The sequence below is a fragment of the Microtus ochrogaster genome, unplaced genomic scaffold (assembly GCF_000317375.1).
Source record: "Microtus ochrogaster isolate Prairie Vole_2 unplaced genomic scaffold, MicOch1.0 UNK109, whole genome shotgun sequence".
NCBI classification, from domain to species: Eukaryota; Metazoa; Chordata; class Mammalia; order Rodentia; family Cricetidae; genus Microtus; species Microtus ochrogaster.
In genome coordinates this window covers 86209-102255 of record NW_004949207.1, presented here as the reverse complement: position 1 = coordinate 102255, position 16047 = coordinate 86209, and the positions used below count along the sequence as shown (strand labels likewise).

At 52.7% G+C, this 16047-nt stretch overlaps 2 protein-coding genes across 3 annotated transcripts in view; both read left to right on the top strand.

Annotated features, from left to right (window-relative positions):
• Positions 1-9817, top strand: part of Slc12a9 (solute carrier family 12 member 9) — a 16702-nt gene extending 6885 nt beyond the window's left edge. For both annotated transcript variants that reach the window (XM_005371433.2, XM_026778172.1), the window contains exons 8-14: positions 1463-1620; positions 1747-1829; positions 2912-3036; positions 3190-3382; positions 3532-3706; positions 4264-4410; positions 8557-9817. In XM_005371433.2, coding sequence (XP_005371490.1) covers positions 1463-1620; positions 1747-1829; positions 2912-3036; positions 3190-3382; positions 3532-3706; positions 4264-4410; positions 8557-9443 — 1768 coding nt within the window. In that variant the 3' untranslated portion in view covers positions 9444-9817. The remainder of the gene's footprint in view (positions 1-1462; positions 1621-1746; positions 1830-2911; positions 3037-3189; positions 3383-3531; positions 3707-4263; positions 4411-8556) is intronic.
• A 157-nt stretch (positions 9818-9974) lies between these two features.
• Trip6 (thyroid hormone receptor interactor 6) lies at positions 9975-14257 on the top strand. The gene is made up of 9 exons (XM_005371431.2): positions 9975-10409; positions 10662-10789; positions 10903-11028; positions 11303-11686; positions 12173-12266; positions 12350-12519; positions 13360-13538; positions 13740-13860; positions 13977-14257. The coding sequence occupies exons 1-9, from the start codon at positions 10301-10303 to the stop codon at positions 14106-14108; spliced, it is 1443 nt and encodes a 480-aa protein (XP_005371488.1). The 5' UTR covers positions 9975-10300; the 3' UTR covers positions 14109-14257.
• Positions 14258-16047: the final 1790 nt, after the last annotated feature.

The window sequence follows — 16047 nt, the reverse complement described above, 5'->3', positions numbered from 1 at the left end:
CCTTTCTAGTAACGGACGGTTTTTTTGTTGTTGTTTGTGTTTTCTTTTTGGGGTGATAGAGTAGGTTATTATGTTGCCCAGGCTGGCCTTGAACACGCAGTCTTCCCACCGTTCTTCAGGAGCAGTGTGGCTACAGGCATGCACAAGCATGCCCTAGTCGCTTTTCTAGTCATCTGTATTTGTACAAATGTTTTGCCTCTTGGTTGTGTACTGTTGGGAATGATGAGCTCCAGGGAGATCAGAGATAACCGGTGGATGCCATGAACACATCTGGGCACCTCTGAGGTATAGGTCAGACTTGTCTAGATGTCAGGGCTATATTCACTGAGGAGGAATTTATTTTGTATTAAATTCTTATTTTTCGAGACAGGGTTTCCCTGTGTAGCCTTGCCTGTCCTGGATCTCACTCTGTAGACCAGGCTGGCCTTGAACTCACAGAGATTCACCTGCCTTTGCCTCTCAAGTGCTGGGGTTAAAGGCCACCACCACCTGATTTTGTATTAAATTTTTAAAAAGTGTGTGTGTGTAACATGTGTACATTCCTCTCCAAGGCTAAAGGGAGGTATCAGGTATCCTCTAGTACATTCTTGACAGTCCTGGAATTCGCTCTGTAGACCAGGCTGGCCTCAAACTCACAGAGATCCGCCTGCCTCTGCCACCCCAGTGCTGCCATCGATAGTGTAGTGGTGGTCCCGTTCCTCCCACCCCCTTCTCATCTGGCTTCTCTTTATTTTGAGGCAGGGTCTCTCAATGAACCCAGAGAACCTTGTCTCCTGTGGGGCTACAACTATGCTTGGCTTGTTACATGGGTGCTAGGATCCAAACTCGGGTCCTCATGGTTACCAGGAAGTTCTCCTAACTGCTCGTCCAAGGCTGCCCTTGAACCAGAGATTCTCTCATCCCTCCTGAAGATGTGCACCATCTTTCCTGGCCTAAACTAATTTTTTTTTTTTTTTGGATTTTCAAGACAGGGTTTCTCCGTAGCTTTTGGTTCCTGTCTAAACTAGCTCTTGTAGACCAGGATGGCCTCGAACTCATAGAGATCCGCCTGCCTCTGCCTCTCAAGTGCTGGGATTAAAGGCGTGCGCCACCACTGCCCGGCTAACTAGTTCTTTCACAGGGTTTTATCCTATGGTTTTACACTCACGGCAATCCTCCAGCCTCAGCCTCCCAAATTCTGGGATTACAGGTGTAAGTCATCCTGCCAGGCTCTAGGACCTAACTTCTTTTGTGTGTTTTTGAGGCAGGGTATCAGATAATCCAGGCTGACCCCAAACTCCTTCTATGTAGCTGAGGCTGGTCTTGAACTCCAGATCCTCCTGACTCTTCATCCTGAGTGCTAGCATCACAAGGCCCCCTCTGAGACACAGCTCTAGAAACACAGCGTCAGAAGTACCCTTTCTCATGAGGACCTTATGATGGCTTGCTGACGACCCCTACCTCTTCCTTTTCTTCCTGCTAGGACCCTGCTTCAGGAAGACTACGGGTTCTTCCGTGGCATCAGCCTGTGGTCCCCACTTGTGCTGATCGGCATCTACGCCACGGCACTCTCGGCCTCCATGAGTTCTCTCATCGGTGCCTCCCGAATCCTGCATGCCCTGGCCCAGGATGACCTCTTCGGTGTGGTGCCCTCTGGGTCTGCGTGCTGCTCTGGGCTTGCCCTCCTGGGTCTGTCTTTGGCCCCTCTAGGCCCAGACTCATGTGTCTGGTATGATTCTGTTTTGTTTTGTTTTTTTTTTTTAACAGGAGTCATCTTGGCACCGGCCAAGGTGGTTTCTGGAGGGGGCAACCCCTGGGGTGCTGTCCTGTATTCCTGGGGCCTGGTGCAGGTAAGTCTTCCTTTCAGCTGCCCTGACCTTCACTGTCTAGCTAGCAGACTGAGAACCCATCTTAGGTCTAGATCAGAGGTATAAATGAAAATAAGGACATAGGCTAGCTAGTGTTGCAAACCTGTAGTCTGAATTTGGGGGTAGGGGAGTGGATTGAAATTGAAGCCAGCCTGAGGTATATGATAAGACCCAGCCTAAAAATAAATAAAGTGGGTGATCAAGGCATAGTATCTTTTTTTTTTTTTAAGAAAACATAAGATTTTTATATATCTAAAGAAAACATTAAAACATGTAAACTCTGTTCCAGCAAGAAATATTTGCAACATAGATTTCCAACAACAAACCTGTGTTCAGGGCCCATTAGATAACTCAGAAAATAAAAATCACCTGCTGCTATAGCTTAATGCCCGGTCTTTAATCCTCAAGGCATAGTATCTTAACACCCAGTAGGTACAAGGATTGCAACAAGCGTGTGGCCAGGCTAGCCAGTTAGAGCATAAAAACAAAACACAGACAAACACGCACGAATGCATGCACACATACACACACACACACACGCACATGCACACACGCACGCACATGCACACACACGCACGCACATGCACACACAGAGACACATGCACACGCACGCACACACAGACACATGTACACATGCATGCACACACATGCACACACGCACGCACACACAGACACATGTACACACACATGCACACGCGCGCGCACATACACGCGCACACACACAGACACATACTGGCACTCTTTGGGTTATGCTGGCATTTATTATTTATATTGAGACAATCTCAATATGTAGCCCTGGCTGTCCTGGAACTTGAGACGCACTCCAGAATGGTCTAGAACTCATACATGTCTGCAATGGTTGCTCAGACTTGAGTGTGTATATGTGCATACCTATGTGTGGAGGTCTGAAGACAGCTCCGGAGAATCGATTCTCGAGAATGTGAATTCCAGGGATTGATTCAGGCTGTTAGACTCAGCAGCAAACATCTTTATCCACTGAGCCATCTGGCCGGTCCTTGGAATTGGCACTTTTGATTAACGCTCACCTCTTGGTCTGTTCCCAGCTGGTCCTGCTGGCTGGGAAGCTGAACACATTGGCTGCCGTGGTCACCGTCTTCTACTTGGTGGCCTATGCCGCGGTGGACCTGTCTTGCCTGAGTCTGGAGTGGGCTTCAGCCCCCAACTTCCGGTGAGAAACATCGATGCCTGGGAGAACCAAAAAGAAAGGAAGAACAGGAAGGAGGGAGCCTCAAGGGGGAGGATGGGGGACTAGAGCAAGGGACAGGTAGGTGTTCAGGGCCAGCCCTGAGTGTTCTTCCTTCCCTCTGTCTGCCCATCCCAGCCCCACCTTTAGCCTGTTCTCCTGGCACACCTGCCTGCTTGGGGTGGCCTCCTGCCTCCTGATGATGTTCCTCATCAGTCCTGGGGCCGCTGGTGGGTCCCTCCTTCTCATGGGCCTGCTTTCTGCTCTTCTCACCGCACGAGGAGGACCCAGCAGTTGGGGCTATGTCAGCCAAGCCTTGCTTTTCCATCAGGTTGGGGAGCCCTGAGGAAGGGTGGGCGGTAGTCTTGGGACGCTTCCTGCTCCCACCCCTGAGGGCTTGGGTTACTATCTGAGAAGAGCCCCCGGCAGCTGCTGAGTGGAGCTCTTCCCGTCCCCCTCCCACCTCTTCCTGCTTCCCAGGTGCGCAAGTACCTGCTCCGCCTGGACGTCCGCAAGGAGCACGTGAAGTTCTGGAGGCCCCAGCTGCTGCTTCTGGTGGGAAACCCTCGGGGTGCCCTGCCTCTGCTACGACTAGCCAACCAGCTAAAAAAGGGGGGACTCTATGTTCTGGGCCATGTCACTCTGGGAGACCTTGGTGAGTGACTGTTCTCGCCCTTGTCCTTCCTTTCTTCTGTGTCAGATGCCCCATGTTTCTGTTCAGATTCACGTAGGCTTTGCACTCTAGGAAAGAGTAAATGATTTAAACAACGCAGGTGTTGCTGAACTACATCCCCAGCCCCTCACTGGGGGATTCTAGGCAGGGGCTCTCCCACTGAGCCACACCCCAGGCCATCACTGGGGGATTCTAGGCAGGTGCTCTACCATTGAAATACAGCCCCAGCTCTAATAAAGAGTGAATGACCTTGGCCAATAGCTGCACCCCCACCCTGTCTCTCTCTCTCTGTCTCTCCCCTGCTTTTGAACTGCTGAGGACTGAGCCCAGCACTGTGCACATGCTGGGCAAACACTTCACTAATGAGCTAGATTGCCAGTCCTTTTTTGTTGTTGTTTTGATGTGTGTGTGTGAGGTAGGTTCTCTCTGCACAGGCCAGCTGGTCCTGAATCTGTCATCCTCCTGCCTCTGTCCCCTGAGCACTGGGGTCAGGTGTGTGTCTGTACCTTCACCGCCTTCTCTCCTTGCTTTCTCTGCAGACTCCCTACCGTCAGACCCTGTACAGCCACAGTATGGCGCATGGCTGAGCCTGGTGGACCGTGCCCAAGTGAAAGCCTTTGTGGATCTCACACTGTCGCCCTCTGTGCGCCAGGGGGCCCAGCATCTACTACGGATCTCTGGCCTTGGTGAGCTGCTCTTCTCTGTCTTCAGCCGTGTCAGCGGCCCCTTTCCATCTCTGCCCCTTCCTTCAGGGAATCAGCTAGATTGTGGCTGCCAAAGGGACTCGCCACACAGAGCAGATAAGACAGGGGCCAGAGATAACACTGGCCACAATGTCTGATTGGAGATGTGGTGTAGACAGGGCATGATGCTGGCGGCTGGCTTTAAAAAAAAATTACATTTAGCCAGGCAATGGTGGTGCATGCCTTTAATCTCAGCACTCTGGGGGCAGAGGCAGGTGGATCTCTGAGTTTGAGGCCAGCCTGGTCTACAGAATGAGTTCTAGGACAGCCAGGGCTACCCAGAGAAACCTTGTTGTGAAAAACAAAAACAAACCAAAATTACATTTAATCATTTTTGTGAGTATGTGCATGCATGCGCAGACACATACATGTGCAAGCATGCTGCAGTGCATGTGTGGAGGTCAGGAGACAGCCTGCAGGAGTCAGTTCTCTTCATATGTCATCTGAATGCTACAGACTAAACACAGGTCATCAAGGTTGCCACAAACACCCAATGCACCGCTGATCCGTCTTGCTGGCCATGTTTTGTTTTTTCCCAAAGACGGGTCCAGTGGAGCTCAGGATTCCCTCTGTAGCTGAGGATCACAGGCCTGCAGCACTGTGCCCCCTCTAGGGGGTACTGGGGATGGAACTCAGGGATTTGTGCATGCCAGACAGAACTCTATAAACGGAGAGCCATCCTCAGCTCTTTCTTTTTTCTGAGGCAACAAGTAGAGAGTATTTGGGCTCTGGGGAGTATTTTTCCAAGGAGAGTGGGAAAATGGTTTTGAGTCTTTAGAAGGCCCCATTAAAACAGAACTTCTTTTGTCCAAATACCAACTGGGCTAAATCTTGCTTAGTGTCTGAGACCCAGTAAGGCCGGGGAGATGCTACTGCAAATAAGTAGATGCTCGTTAACCACCAGAATTCAGAGACGGGGAAAGCCCCTAATACTGCTGTGGTCAGCAAAGGTTTTGTGGTGAGATGCTAACTGAGCCTGGCCTGCAAAGACTCTGCAGTTGGGAAGCTGGGATGATGGTTCATGCCTGTTGTCCTAGCACTTGGGAGTCTGAGGCAGGAGTTCTAGACAGACTGCGTTTTACAGCCAGATCCTACACCAACAAACAGGCAATCAAGGTGGCAGGAAGGAGGAGAACGGGGTCCCTAGGTTACCAAGGATACTTGAGGGTATATGGGAGTGATGCTTTTGGATAAAACAGAATGTTGCAGGCTCCTCTGTGACTCTTCCTGCCCCCCGCCCCCAACATTCACCCGCGGTTTGAAGCTAGGGCTTTGCTTAAGTTAGCCAAGTGCTCTACCGCTAAACCATGTCCCCAGGCCCTTACGGGGGGATTCTAGGCAGGTGCTCTACCACTGAGCCACACCCCAGCCCCTCACTGGGGGATTCTAGGCAGGTGCTCTACCACTGAGTCACACCCCAGCCCCTCACTGGGGAATTCTAGTGATACTTTACAATTAAGCTACATCTCACCTTTTTTTTTTTGAGACAGAGTCTCACTAAGTTGTTCAGGAGAACCTCAAATTTGAGATCCTCTTGCCTCAATCTCCTATGCACCTAGGATTACATGCCTGCGCCACCACGTAGCTCCAGCTCTGGGACTCATATTGCAAGGCCTGCAGCCTTGTACCCCAGGCACCTCCAAGCTCAGTCACCTCCATCCCAGTGTCTGTCATCTGAACAAACACCTCCTTCTTCAGCTGCAGTCAGGCAGGCTAAAGGTCAACAAATATTGAACTTTGCAGGGCTTAGTGCTAAGCAGGGTTCGGTAGCACCACTGGGTGGTGGGTGATCAGTTTGGCTTGCTGGGTCACACCCAGCTATTCCCTTCTGCTGGCAGGCTCGGGGATCCACTGAGTACCATTTACCCCTGGAGCGCTTGAGGGCCTTTGCTCTTCTTCTCTGGAAAGGTTACTGTACTAGTGACAGTGACCCTGAGGAAGATGCCGCCAAAAGAAAGGGGCCAGGGAGCTATCATAGATGTTTCATAGCTGGTATAGCTATGGCTGTGCAAAACAAAGGACCCGAGTTTGGATCCTAGTACCATGTAAAGGCCAGGCACCTCTGTGCCCATTGAATTCCAGCACTGGGAAGGTGGAGACTGGAGTATAGTCCATGGGGGGGGGGGGTGCGGTGTGGCCCAGGCAGTGAGCTTTAGATTCTGTAAGACCCTGTCTTAAAAAATAGGGTGGAAAGCCCGGCAGTGGTGGTGCATGCCTTTAATCCCAGCACTTGGGAACAGGTAGTTAGATCTCTGTGAGTTCAATGCCAGCCTGGTCTACAGATTGAGTTCCAGCACAGTCAGGGCTACACAGAGAAACCATCTGGAGGTGTTGGGGTGGTAAGATGGCTCAGTTGATACAGTGTTTGCAGCACCAGCCTGACAGCCGAGTACCCACAGGAGGTTAGCAGAGAGCTGACTGCATACCAGGCCCCGGAGTGAATTCGAATTCTCTGTGAATTCGAAGCCAGCCTGGTCTACAAAGCTAGTTCTAGGACAGCCAAAGCTGTTACACAAAGAAACCCTGTCTTGAAATACCAAAACCAAACCAAAACAATGAAAAAACTAAAACAAAACAAACTTCAACAACTATGGTCAGGAATTTGAGCGGCCCATGTTTTTCCTGCTGCACCCTTGGGACTTTGGGGACAAGAGATTTCGGTCACTGAGGTTGGTCCAAGCTGAGTTAGGTAGGTCAGAGAACCGCCTCTAGCGTGAACAGACATTTTTATCTTCCACTCAGGCCCTTTCAGGCCAGAGCCTTTAGGCCAGTGACTTCATTGGTGTGGGGCCTGAGGTCCTTCCTTATCTGTAAAGGGGAGAATAAACAGTCTTATCTCACAGCGTTGCGGCTAGGTTCAGATGAGGTGAGCGCCTTCTCCAGGATCTGGCCTCTGACAACACCAGATGCTCTGTCTCCTCTTGGGTACCAGGCTGCAGACCTCTGTCCTTAGAACTTTGCCGCAGGAGGAAGCTGCAGAGCCCAGCTCACTCCCATCCTCCCCTGGAGGGATCTGGGATGTCATGAACTTGATGGGTCAGGCTGATTTTATTTTACTCAGGCCTGGTGATGCAGGCAGTAACCTTTGCTACCGTGGAGGCTGAGGCAAGGAGGGTTGCAAGTTCAAAGCCAGCCTGGGCTACAGAAGTCTCATTTCCTCAGGAGAGTTCAATTTCAATCTCTGAGTTTTTGTTTTGCTTTGGTTTTTGTTTTTTTGTGACAGGCTTTCTCTGTGAAACAGCCCTGGCTAAACTGGAGCTCACAGTGTAGAGCAGGCTGGCCTCGAACTCACAGAGATCCACCTGCCTCTGCCTCTCCAGTACTGGTATTAAAGGCAAGCGCCACCAACCCCTGGCAAATCTCTGGGTTTTTGTCAGTTTGTTTGTTTTCTGGTTGAGACAGGCTTTTGCTCTGTAGCCTGGGCTGCCTGAAATGTGTAGCCCAGACTGGCATCAAACTTGTAGTAATCTCCCTGCCTCAGTTTCCCAGTTGCTTGGGTTACAGACAGGAGCCATCACGTCTGGATGAAATGGCCTCTCCTAGTGTGAAAAGGATGTGCTGGTTTAAAGCCTGAGGTGGATAACAACCAACCCTAACCCTAAAAGAACCCAGAGCTAAGGCTGTGTAGCTCAGTGGTGGAGCATTTACCTAGCATGCATCAGGAAGGCTCAGGGTCCATCCCAGCCCTCCATGAACTTCACGGGATAGTGGTGACGAACACCTATAATCCCAACGCTTGGAACTGGGACTGGGAACATAGCTCAGTGGTTGATTGTGTGGGTGAAACACCAGGTTTACTCTCCAGTACCACTCCTCCCACAGAGGAAAAAAAAATCCTAATGTGAAATTTATATATTTAAAGTGGAGGAGATTATTCCTAGAGATAGTCAAACAAATGCATGTGAACGTGTTTAAGAACGCCAAATCGTTGTGCAAACGGGCGTATAATGTTGCTGTACGGGGGCCCCAGCCAAGTAAGATGCCATACCTCATGGCTGACCTAAGTGTGAGTGGGCGCATTTTATGTGGTGTCAACTCAACCCTCAGCCTGACTTCTGTTCCTTCCTGCCTCCCTTTTTTTGCCCCTAGGCGGCATGAAGCCCAACACGTTGGTGCTCGGCTTCTATGATGACGCCCCACCCCAGGACCATTTTCTAACAGACCCAGCCTTCTCCGAGCCTGCAGAGGGCGCCAGAGAGGGCGGGTCGCCTGCCCTGAGCACGCTGTTCCCTCCACCTCGGGCTCCAGGGAGCCCCAGGGCTCTCAGTCCCCAGGACTACGTGGCCACGGTGGCAGATGCTCTCAAGATGAACAAGAATGTGGTTCTCGCCCGGGCTTGTGGGGCTTTGCCCCCAGAGAGGCTAAGCCGGGGGTCCGGTAGCAGCGCTCAGCTACATCACGTGGACGTGTGGCCCTTGAACCTGCTGCGGCCCCGGGGTGGGCCCGGCTACGTGGACGTCTGTGGCCTTTTCCTGTTGCAGATGGCTACTATCTTAAGCATGGTGCCTGCATGGCACAGTGCCCGGCTCCGGATCTTCTTGTGCTTGGGGCCTAGGGAGGCTCCTGGGGCAGCGGAGGGAAGGCTGCGGGCTCTGTTGAGTCAACTCAGGATCCGGGCAGAGGTGCAAGAGGTGGTGTGGGGTGAAGGGGCCGAGACTGGGGAGCCTGAGGAGGAGGAAGGGGACTTCGTGAATGGTGGTCGAGGAGATGAAGAGGCTGAGGCTCTGGCTTGTAGTGCTAACGGTCTGGTGCGTGCCCAGCAGGGGCGAGGCACGGGAGGAGGCCCTGGGGGGCCAGAAGGAAGGGATGGGGCGGAGGGACCCACTACAGCCCTTACCTTCCTGTACCTGCCTCGACCGCCGGCCGATCCTGCCCGCTACCCCAGATACCTGGCGCTGCTGGAAATCCTGAGCCGTGACCTAGGCCCCACCCTTCTTGTTCATGGTGTCACTCCGGTCACCTGTACTGATCTCTGATGCCTGTTCATACAGGGTAGAGAGGGCCCAGGCCCATTCTCAACAATGGACCCTTTAGGGACCCTGCCCTCCGGATGATGTTTTAGAGGGACCACGGCCTTCTTTGGATGGGGGGGGGGCATAGTACACTAATTCTGGTGGCCGTCCTCATTGTACATGGGACGACACCGCGGCCCTGTCCCTGGCCTGCCTCCGCTTCCTTCATTGGTGCCTTGACCAGAGGGGCTGGTCTCTTCTGTGACTCTAGGCTACCTCAGTGTCCCCATCCTGGCCACAGACGCACCGCCTCCCTCTCCTCACTTCCTTGGGTGGTGATGTTTGTGTTTTGTCTTATTTTTCTAACTACTGACCATTAATAAAAGACCAAAACACTACGTGCTGGTGGAGCCCTGCTGGTGGGTAGGTGAGAGGGGGCGGGTGGGAAGGCAGAGATCTGGAAGGGGGTGGAGACCAGAAGCCTTTGGAGTCCCGGCCAAGAGGCTGCCACGTGCAGAACCGGGGCAGGGATCACAGAGAGTTGCTGGGCCGCAGCCTCTCTGAGCAGCTTGCAGCCCACCCTGTGGCTTGGCTCCGGAGGAGGGCGGTTCTTTCTTAGCAGGAGGGGACCAGAGAGAGGAGGGATTGCAGATTAGGGTTTAAGGGGACCACGTGACCCTCCCCCAGGAATGCGGTGACGTCAGGGGGCGTGGTTGTCCCCAAAATTGGGGAGGAAGGGGAAAAAAAGCCAGAAAAAGTTTCTTTGCGGGAGTCCCAAACGGGGCGGGGGACGCAAGGGGAGGAAAGGGGCTCAAGGCTCCGGGCTCCGGGCTTGTGGGGGGCCCTGACCTCCGTCTGGAGTGGAGTAACCATTCCAGACCATGTCGGGACCCACCTGGCTTCCCCCGAAGCAGCCAGAGCCCTCCAGAGTCCCTCAGGGAAGAGCGATTCCCCGAGGCGCCCTGGGGCCGCCGCTGGCCCACGGAGCAAGTAAGTGTTCCTCTCTTTCACACCCGGGAGTGGCGGAAGAGCCACTGGCCGGCCACTCTTCTTCGCCTTTTCTTCCCTGCCCGGCTGCTTCCTGCTGTCTCTTCCCCAAGCCAGAGGCCCCTACCCTTGTGCAACCTTCCCTAACTCCTATCCATTCCCAGACGCCCCAGGTACGTGAAGGAGAGGCGCCCCGAAAAGGGCAGCCTTCAGGAGGTACCCCGTCTCCATTCCCACGTCTGTTCTCTCTTACAGCACTCCAGCCCCACCCCAGGGTCAATTTTTGCCCCCTCCCACCTGAACAATGTTACCAGCCTCCGGGGGTACCGGACGATCGGGGGCCTTCCTGGGTGGGATCCCACGGAGCACCCCAGCGCCTGCAGGTGAGACTTGGAGGGGAGGGTAGGGTGTGTGGGTCTCTTTCTCGGGGTGAAGGTGAGAGAAGTCCAGGGGTTGTGGTCTATATTTGTTCTCCCTGCTTTGGCTCTGTCTCCAGGGGCTCCCGCCAGACAGGGGCGTCATCCGCCCTGGAAGCCTGGATGCTGAAATCGATTCGCTCACCAGCATGTTGGCGGATCTGGACGGAGGTCGCAGCCATCCTCCTCGGCGACCAGACCGACAGGTCTGTGTCCTGTGTCCTCTTTCTGCTTCCCCGTCCCCAGCCAGTTCCCTTTTGTGGATTCTCTCCTCAAATCACCCTTTCCACTCCCCACCTACCCTCCTCGCAACTAATGGACGCCTGGCTCCAGGAAGCCCAGGAAGCCCGAGCTTCCTTCTTGTCAGGCCTTGTTCCTGGGAACTTGTCAAAAGTCATTGCTTCCCCCGGGCTCCCACCTGGCTTGCATGGATGGTGAATCTGGCCTTACTCACTGTTTCTGCATTGCTTATCTCCCCAGGCTTTTGAGGCCCCTCCACCCCATGCTTACCGTGCAGGCTCCCTGAAGCCCAGTGGAGGTGCTGGTCCAAACCCTATGCTCCCAGCATCCCCTTATGGCGGACCTACCCCAGCCTCCTATGCTACCGCCAGCACTCCGGCTGGCCCTGCTTTCCCCGTGCAAGTGAAGGTGGCTCAACCTGTGAGAGGCTGTGGACTGCCTAGGCGGGGAGCCTCTCAGGCCTCTGGGCCTCTTCCGGGCCCCCACTTTCCTTTGCCAGGCCGTGGTGAAGTCTGGGGGTCTGGCTATAGGGGTCACCGTGAGCCAGGACCAGGGGTTAAGGAGGAAGCTGCTGGGATACATGGCCCTGCAGGAGGAGGAAGAGGAGGCGGGCATGGGCCCCAGGTAAGCCAGGATGGGGGTCAGGGGGCACTGTGGTTTGTGGTCATTGATTGGGAGGCTTGGAGGCTGGGGGTTGCTTAGGATGCTGGTTTTAGGGCTGGGGATATGGTTCAGTTGGTAGAGTGCTTGCTTAGTATGCAGAAGCCCCCAAGGTTCCATCCACAGCACCACATAAACCAGGCGTGATGGAGGTAGAGGCGGGAGGATCAGAACATTAAGGTCATCTTTGGCTACGTAACGAGTTCCAAGCCAGCCTAGGCTGTATGAGACACTGCACAGAGATAAATAAATGAATACATCGTTCCTGGTTTTACAATACTCAGAGGTTAAGGGTTAAGATGGCCAAAGGGAAGGGGCTAGGGCTCCCCACTGCCCCCAGCAGCTTCTGAGAGATGTTCTCAGATGAGACTTCAGGGTTCCTGATCTTACGGATAAGTTATGATATCAGAGACTGTAGGCCGCCCCGCAATGCCCTGATTCTCACTGTAGGTCCCCTTAAGCCAACCTCCGGAAGAGGAGCTGGAGAGACTGACGAAGAAGTTGGTGCATGACATGAGCCACCCGCCCAGTGGGGAATATTTTGGTGAGCTGGCCTGGTGGGCAGGGTGGGAAGAGGGTGGGGACGGTGGAGCTGTGCAGACTGATCTCATGGCTCTCTATCCTCAGGTCGCTGCGGTGGCTGTGGTGAAGATGTGGTTGGCGATGGAGCTGGGGTTGTGGCCCTGGACCGTGTCTTCCATATTGGTTGCTTTGTGTGTTCTACCTGTCGGGCCCAGCTCCGGGGCCAGCATTTCTACGCTGTAGAGAGGAGGGCTTACTGTGAGAGCTGCTACGTGGTGAGTGGTTGGGCTGGGGAGAGGGGGCTGAACTAAGCATCACGATGGGCAGGCGGGCTCCCGTCTAAGAGAGATGGGGCACATGTTTCCAAAGATCAGTTGGCCCATCAACCAAAAGAGCATTTTGGGTTTTGTTTCTTTGGTTGCTAGTTTATTGCTTTGGGATAATATGTTGTGTATCCCAGGCTGGCCTGAAACTCTTAGCTAAGGAAGAATTTCTTGCCTCTATCCGTGGGGTTTGGGGATTCCAGACATGTGCCACCAGGTGTTTTAGGGGTGCTGGAAATGGAATCCAGGGCTTCAGGATTGCTAAGCAAACACTTTACCACCTGAGCTTCAGCCCCCAGAGCAAGGAAGGAGTTAAATGTGGATACCAGTTGAAGGGGGTGGGGAGAGCAGCTGCTCGTTTCAATTGAGAAGCCTTCCTTCCTTCCTTCCTTCCTTCCTTCCTTCCTTCCTTCCTTCCTTCCTTCCTGTCACTGTGTAGCCCAGGCTGGCCCTCAAGTCATGGTCCTCTTGCCTCAGCCTCCTGAGAGCTAGGAAAACAGATGTGCGCCAGTCCCCATACCCAGCTGGAAGGCATTTTTGGGTCATTTGTGAAAGTCTGACAGCGTTCCTCAGAGGCAGCCATTACTGGTGACTCAGCCAACTGGAGAAGGAAGTGTGTGGAGGCTTAATTCCTTGTCTGGAAGCCACAGTGCTGGGATAAGAACTGAAAGATGCACGGTCACCTCCCACTGAATCCTGTGTGGGAGCTGCGCACAGCAGATGGGTGGGTGGCCAGCGAGCCTCCCTGGCTGTCGCTGCTTCTGTCTGACCTTCCTTCCTCTTTCCTATTAGGCCACCCTGGAGAAGTGTTCCACATGCTCTGAGCCCATCCTGGACCGAATCCTGAGGGCTATGGGGAAGGCTTACCACCCTGGTTGCTTCACCTGTGTGGTGTGTCACCGTGGCCTCGATGGCATCCCTTTCACCGTGGACGCCACCAGCCAGATCCACTGCATTGAGGATTTCCACAGGTCTTGCCTTGACTCGGAATGTTTGACCTGTCCTGTCGCTTCATGTTCCTTTGTGACTTCTGGTCCTCTCTTTCTTTGACATCCCTTTCTTTCCCAGTCCTTCTCATTTCCTTTCCCTTTCCACTTTTCGCTAGGCTCCATTGTGAGCCTCCTGTGGGGAGGGAGGGACCTGAAAGTCCCTATGGTTCCCTTCCACCTCAGGAAATTTGCCCCACGGTGCTCGGTGTGTGGTGGGGCCATCATGCCAGAACCAGGTCAGGAGGAGACGGTGAGAATCGTTGCTCTGGACCGAAGTTTCCACATTGGCTGTTACAAGTGTGAGGTGAGGGGTCCCTGAATGAGAACAAGGGCTTTGCAGAGCCCGGGATGCTGCAGGAGAGCACTAAGGGAAGACACAGCGCTCTCGGGCTAATGGGAAGGTATTGTTTCTCCCTACAGGAGTGTGGGCTGCTGCTGTCCTCTGAGGGTGAGTGTCAAGGCTGCTACCCGCTGGACGGGCACATCTTGTGCAAGGCTTGCAGTGCCTGGCGCATCCAAGAGCTCTCGGCCACTGTCACCACTGACTGTTGACTCTTCCTGGAAGTGCCTGCTGCGATCTCAGCCCCATCCGTCACCTCCCCTGACACTCACCTTTATTGTTTGTTACCAAATGCTATTGCCTCTTCCCCTCTTTGTGAAATAATAACCCCTGAAGGGTTTAAAAGGACTTGTGAGTCTGCCGTTTCTTTGGGATCTTAGAGGAGGAGGGCTGTGTAAGCCTCAGATTCCAGCCTGGTCTACATAGTAAGACCATGCCAGTGAGGACTCCGTAGTGAGATCATGCCTAAAACAAATGATATCTTTTTTTTTTAAGCTGTTTTTCTTTTTTTTTTTTTTAATATTTATTCATTATGTGTACAATATTCGGTCTGTGTGTATGTCTGCAGGCCAGAAGAGGGCACCAGACCTCATTACAGATGGTTGTGAGCCACCATGTGGTTGCCGGAAATTGAACTCAGGACCTTTGGGAGAGCAGGCAATGCTCTTAACCACTGAGCCATCTCTCCAGCCCCAACAAATGATATCTTATACTTTATTTTTTTGAGATAGTGTTTCTCTGTGTAACAGCTCTGGCTGTCCTGGAACTCTCTTTCTAGACCATGCTGGCCTCGAATTCATGGAGATCTTTCTGACTGCCTCTGGTTCCTGAGTGCTGGGATTAAAGGTGTGTGCCACCACGCCTGGTTGCTATCCTGCTATCCTATGATTCCGTTGTCATTACATCGTTTATTAGCCCATTTATTGTAGGCTGTGGATTCCTCAAATGGTTCCATTGCTACTGCTCTTCCAGTTTCTTCAGTCTTCTGACAGCAGACTTGGCAAGCCATGTTGCAGGTCAGGGCCCACCAGCCACGGTTCTCATGCAGGAACCCCAGTGCCAGGCTTGGTGGCACACACCTTTAATATAGAAATAGGCCTTTTTCCTCATCTTGGTCTTGCCCTGGAAGGAGCTGGCGCACTTGACATGCTAGCTGATTTCAATTCTCTTTGCTGTTTTTCAAAGGGAGTCAGTATAGCAGGTCCTGTGACGCTGACCTTCTCAGCGCATTTAACTGTGATGTCATGACATAGGCTAGAGCCACATGAAGTGCTTTTTAGTAAGGACCAGTTCTGATGTATCCCAGGCTACCCTTGAATTTGATACACAGCTGAGATAGCCGAGGCTGTTCTAGAACTCTGGATCCTTTTTTCTTCACTTCTCAAATGCTGAGATTATAGGAATGTACCACTGTCTGGCTGCTTTTTTGGGGAGGGTGGTGGGGATGGGTCAGGGAGACATACATGCTAAGCAAATGCCCTACCACGAAACTGTACCCCCAGCCTCCCTCTCGCCTTGTTTGGTTTCTTACTTCCTAAACCTAGGTTCTTTCATATGGTAGGCAAGCATTCCAACTCGAGCCATCTACCGCCACTGCTTCCCTTATCTTAAACTATGTGCGGATCTCTGAGTTCTAAGCCAGCCTGGTCTACAGAGTGAGTTTCAGGACAGCCAGGGCTAAACAGAAGGGGAAAAAAAATTGTGTGTGTGTACCTATGTGTGGGTATATGGGCATTTGAGCATAGTGCCCTTGTAGTCCAGGAGAGCTCTCAGATCCCCAGGAACTGGAGTTTACCAGTGTGCCACCAGACATAATGAAACTGGTTCTCTGCAAGATTAGGAAGTTCTCTGAATCACTGAACCCTTTTCCAGACCCTTTTGTAAATGTTTTTCATTTCTTTCTTTCTTTCCTTCTTTTTTTTTTTTTTTTTTTTGAGGCAGGATTTCTCTGTAGTTTTGGAACCTGTCCTGTAGCTCTTGAACACCAGGCTGGCTTTGAACTCAATGAGATCCGCCTGCCTCTGCCTCTCAAGTGCTGGGATTAAAGGCGTGTGCCGCCACCGCCCGGCAGAAAATGTTTTTGTGACAGAGTTTCACTAAATTGTTCAGCGTGGCTTTGAACTCGTTCTGCAGTCTTTTTTTTTTTTTTTT

Excerpts from the sequence above, each read along its gene's own strand:
- Trip6 (XM_005371431.2), top strand. The coding sequence starts at position 10,301 with ATGTCGGGACCCACCTGGCTTCCCCCGAAGCAGCCAGAGCCCTCCAGA. Across the intron at positions 10,410-10,661 it reads GCCGCTGGCCCACGGAGCAA|CACTCCAGCCCCACCCCAGG; the intron begins GTAAGTGTTCCT and ends TCTCTCTTACAG. Across the intron at positions 10,790-10,902 it reads GAGCACCCCAGCGCCTGCAG|GGGCTCCCGCCAGACAGGGG; the intron begins GTGAGACTTGGA and ends CTCTGTCTCCAG.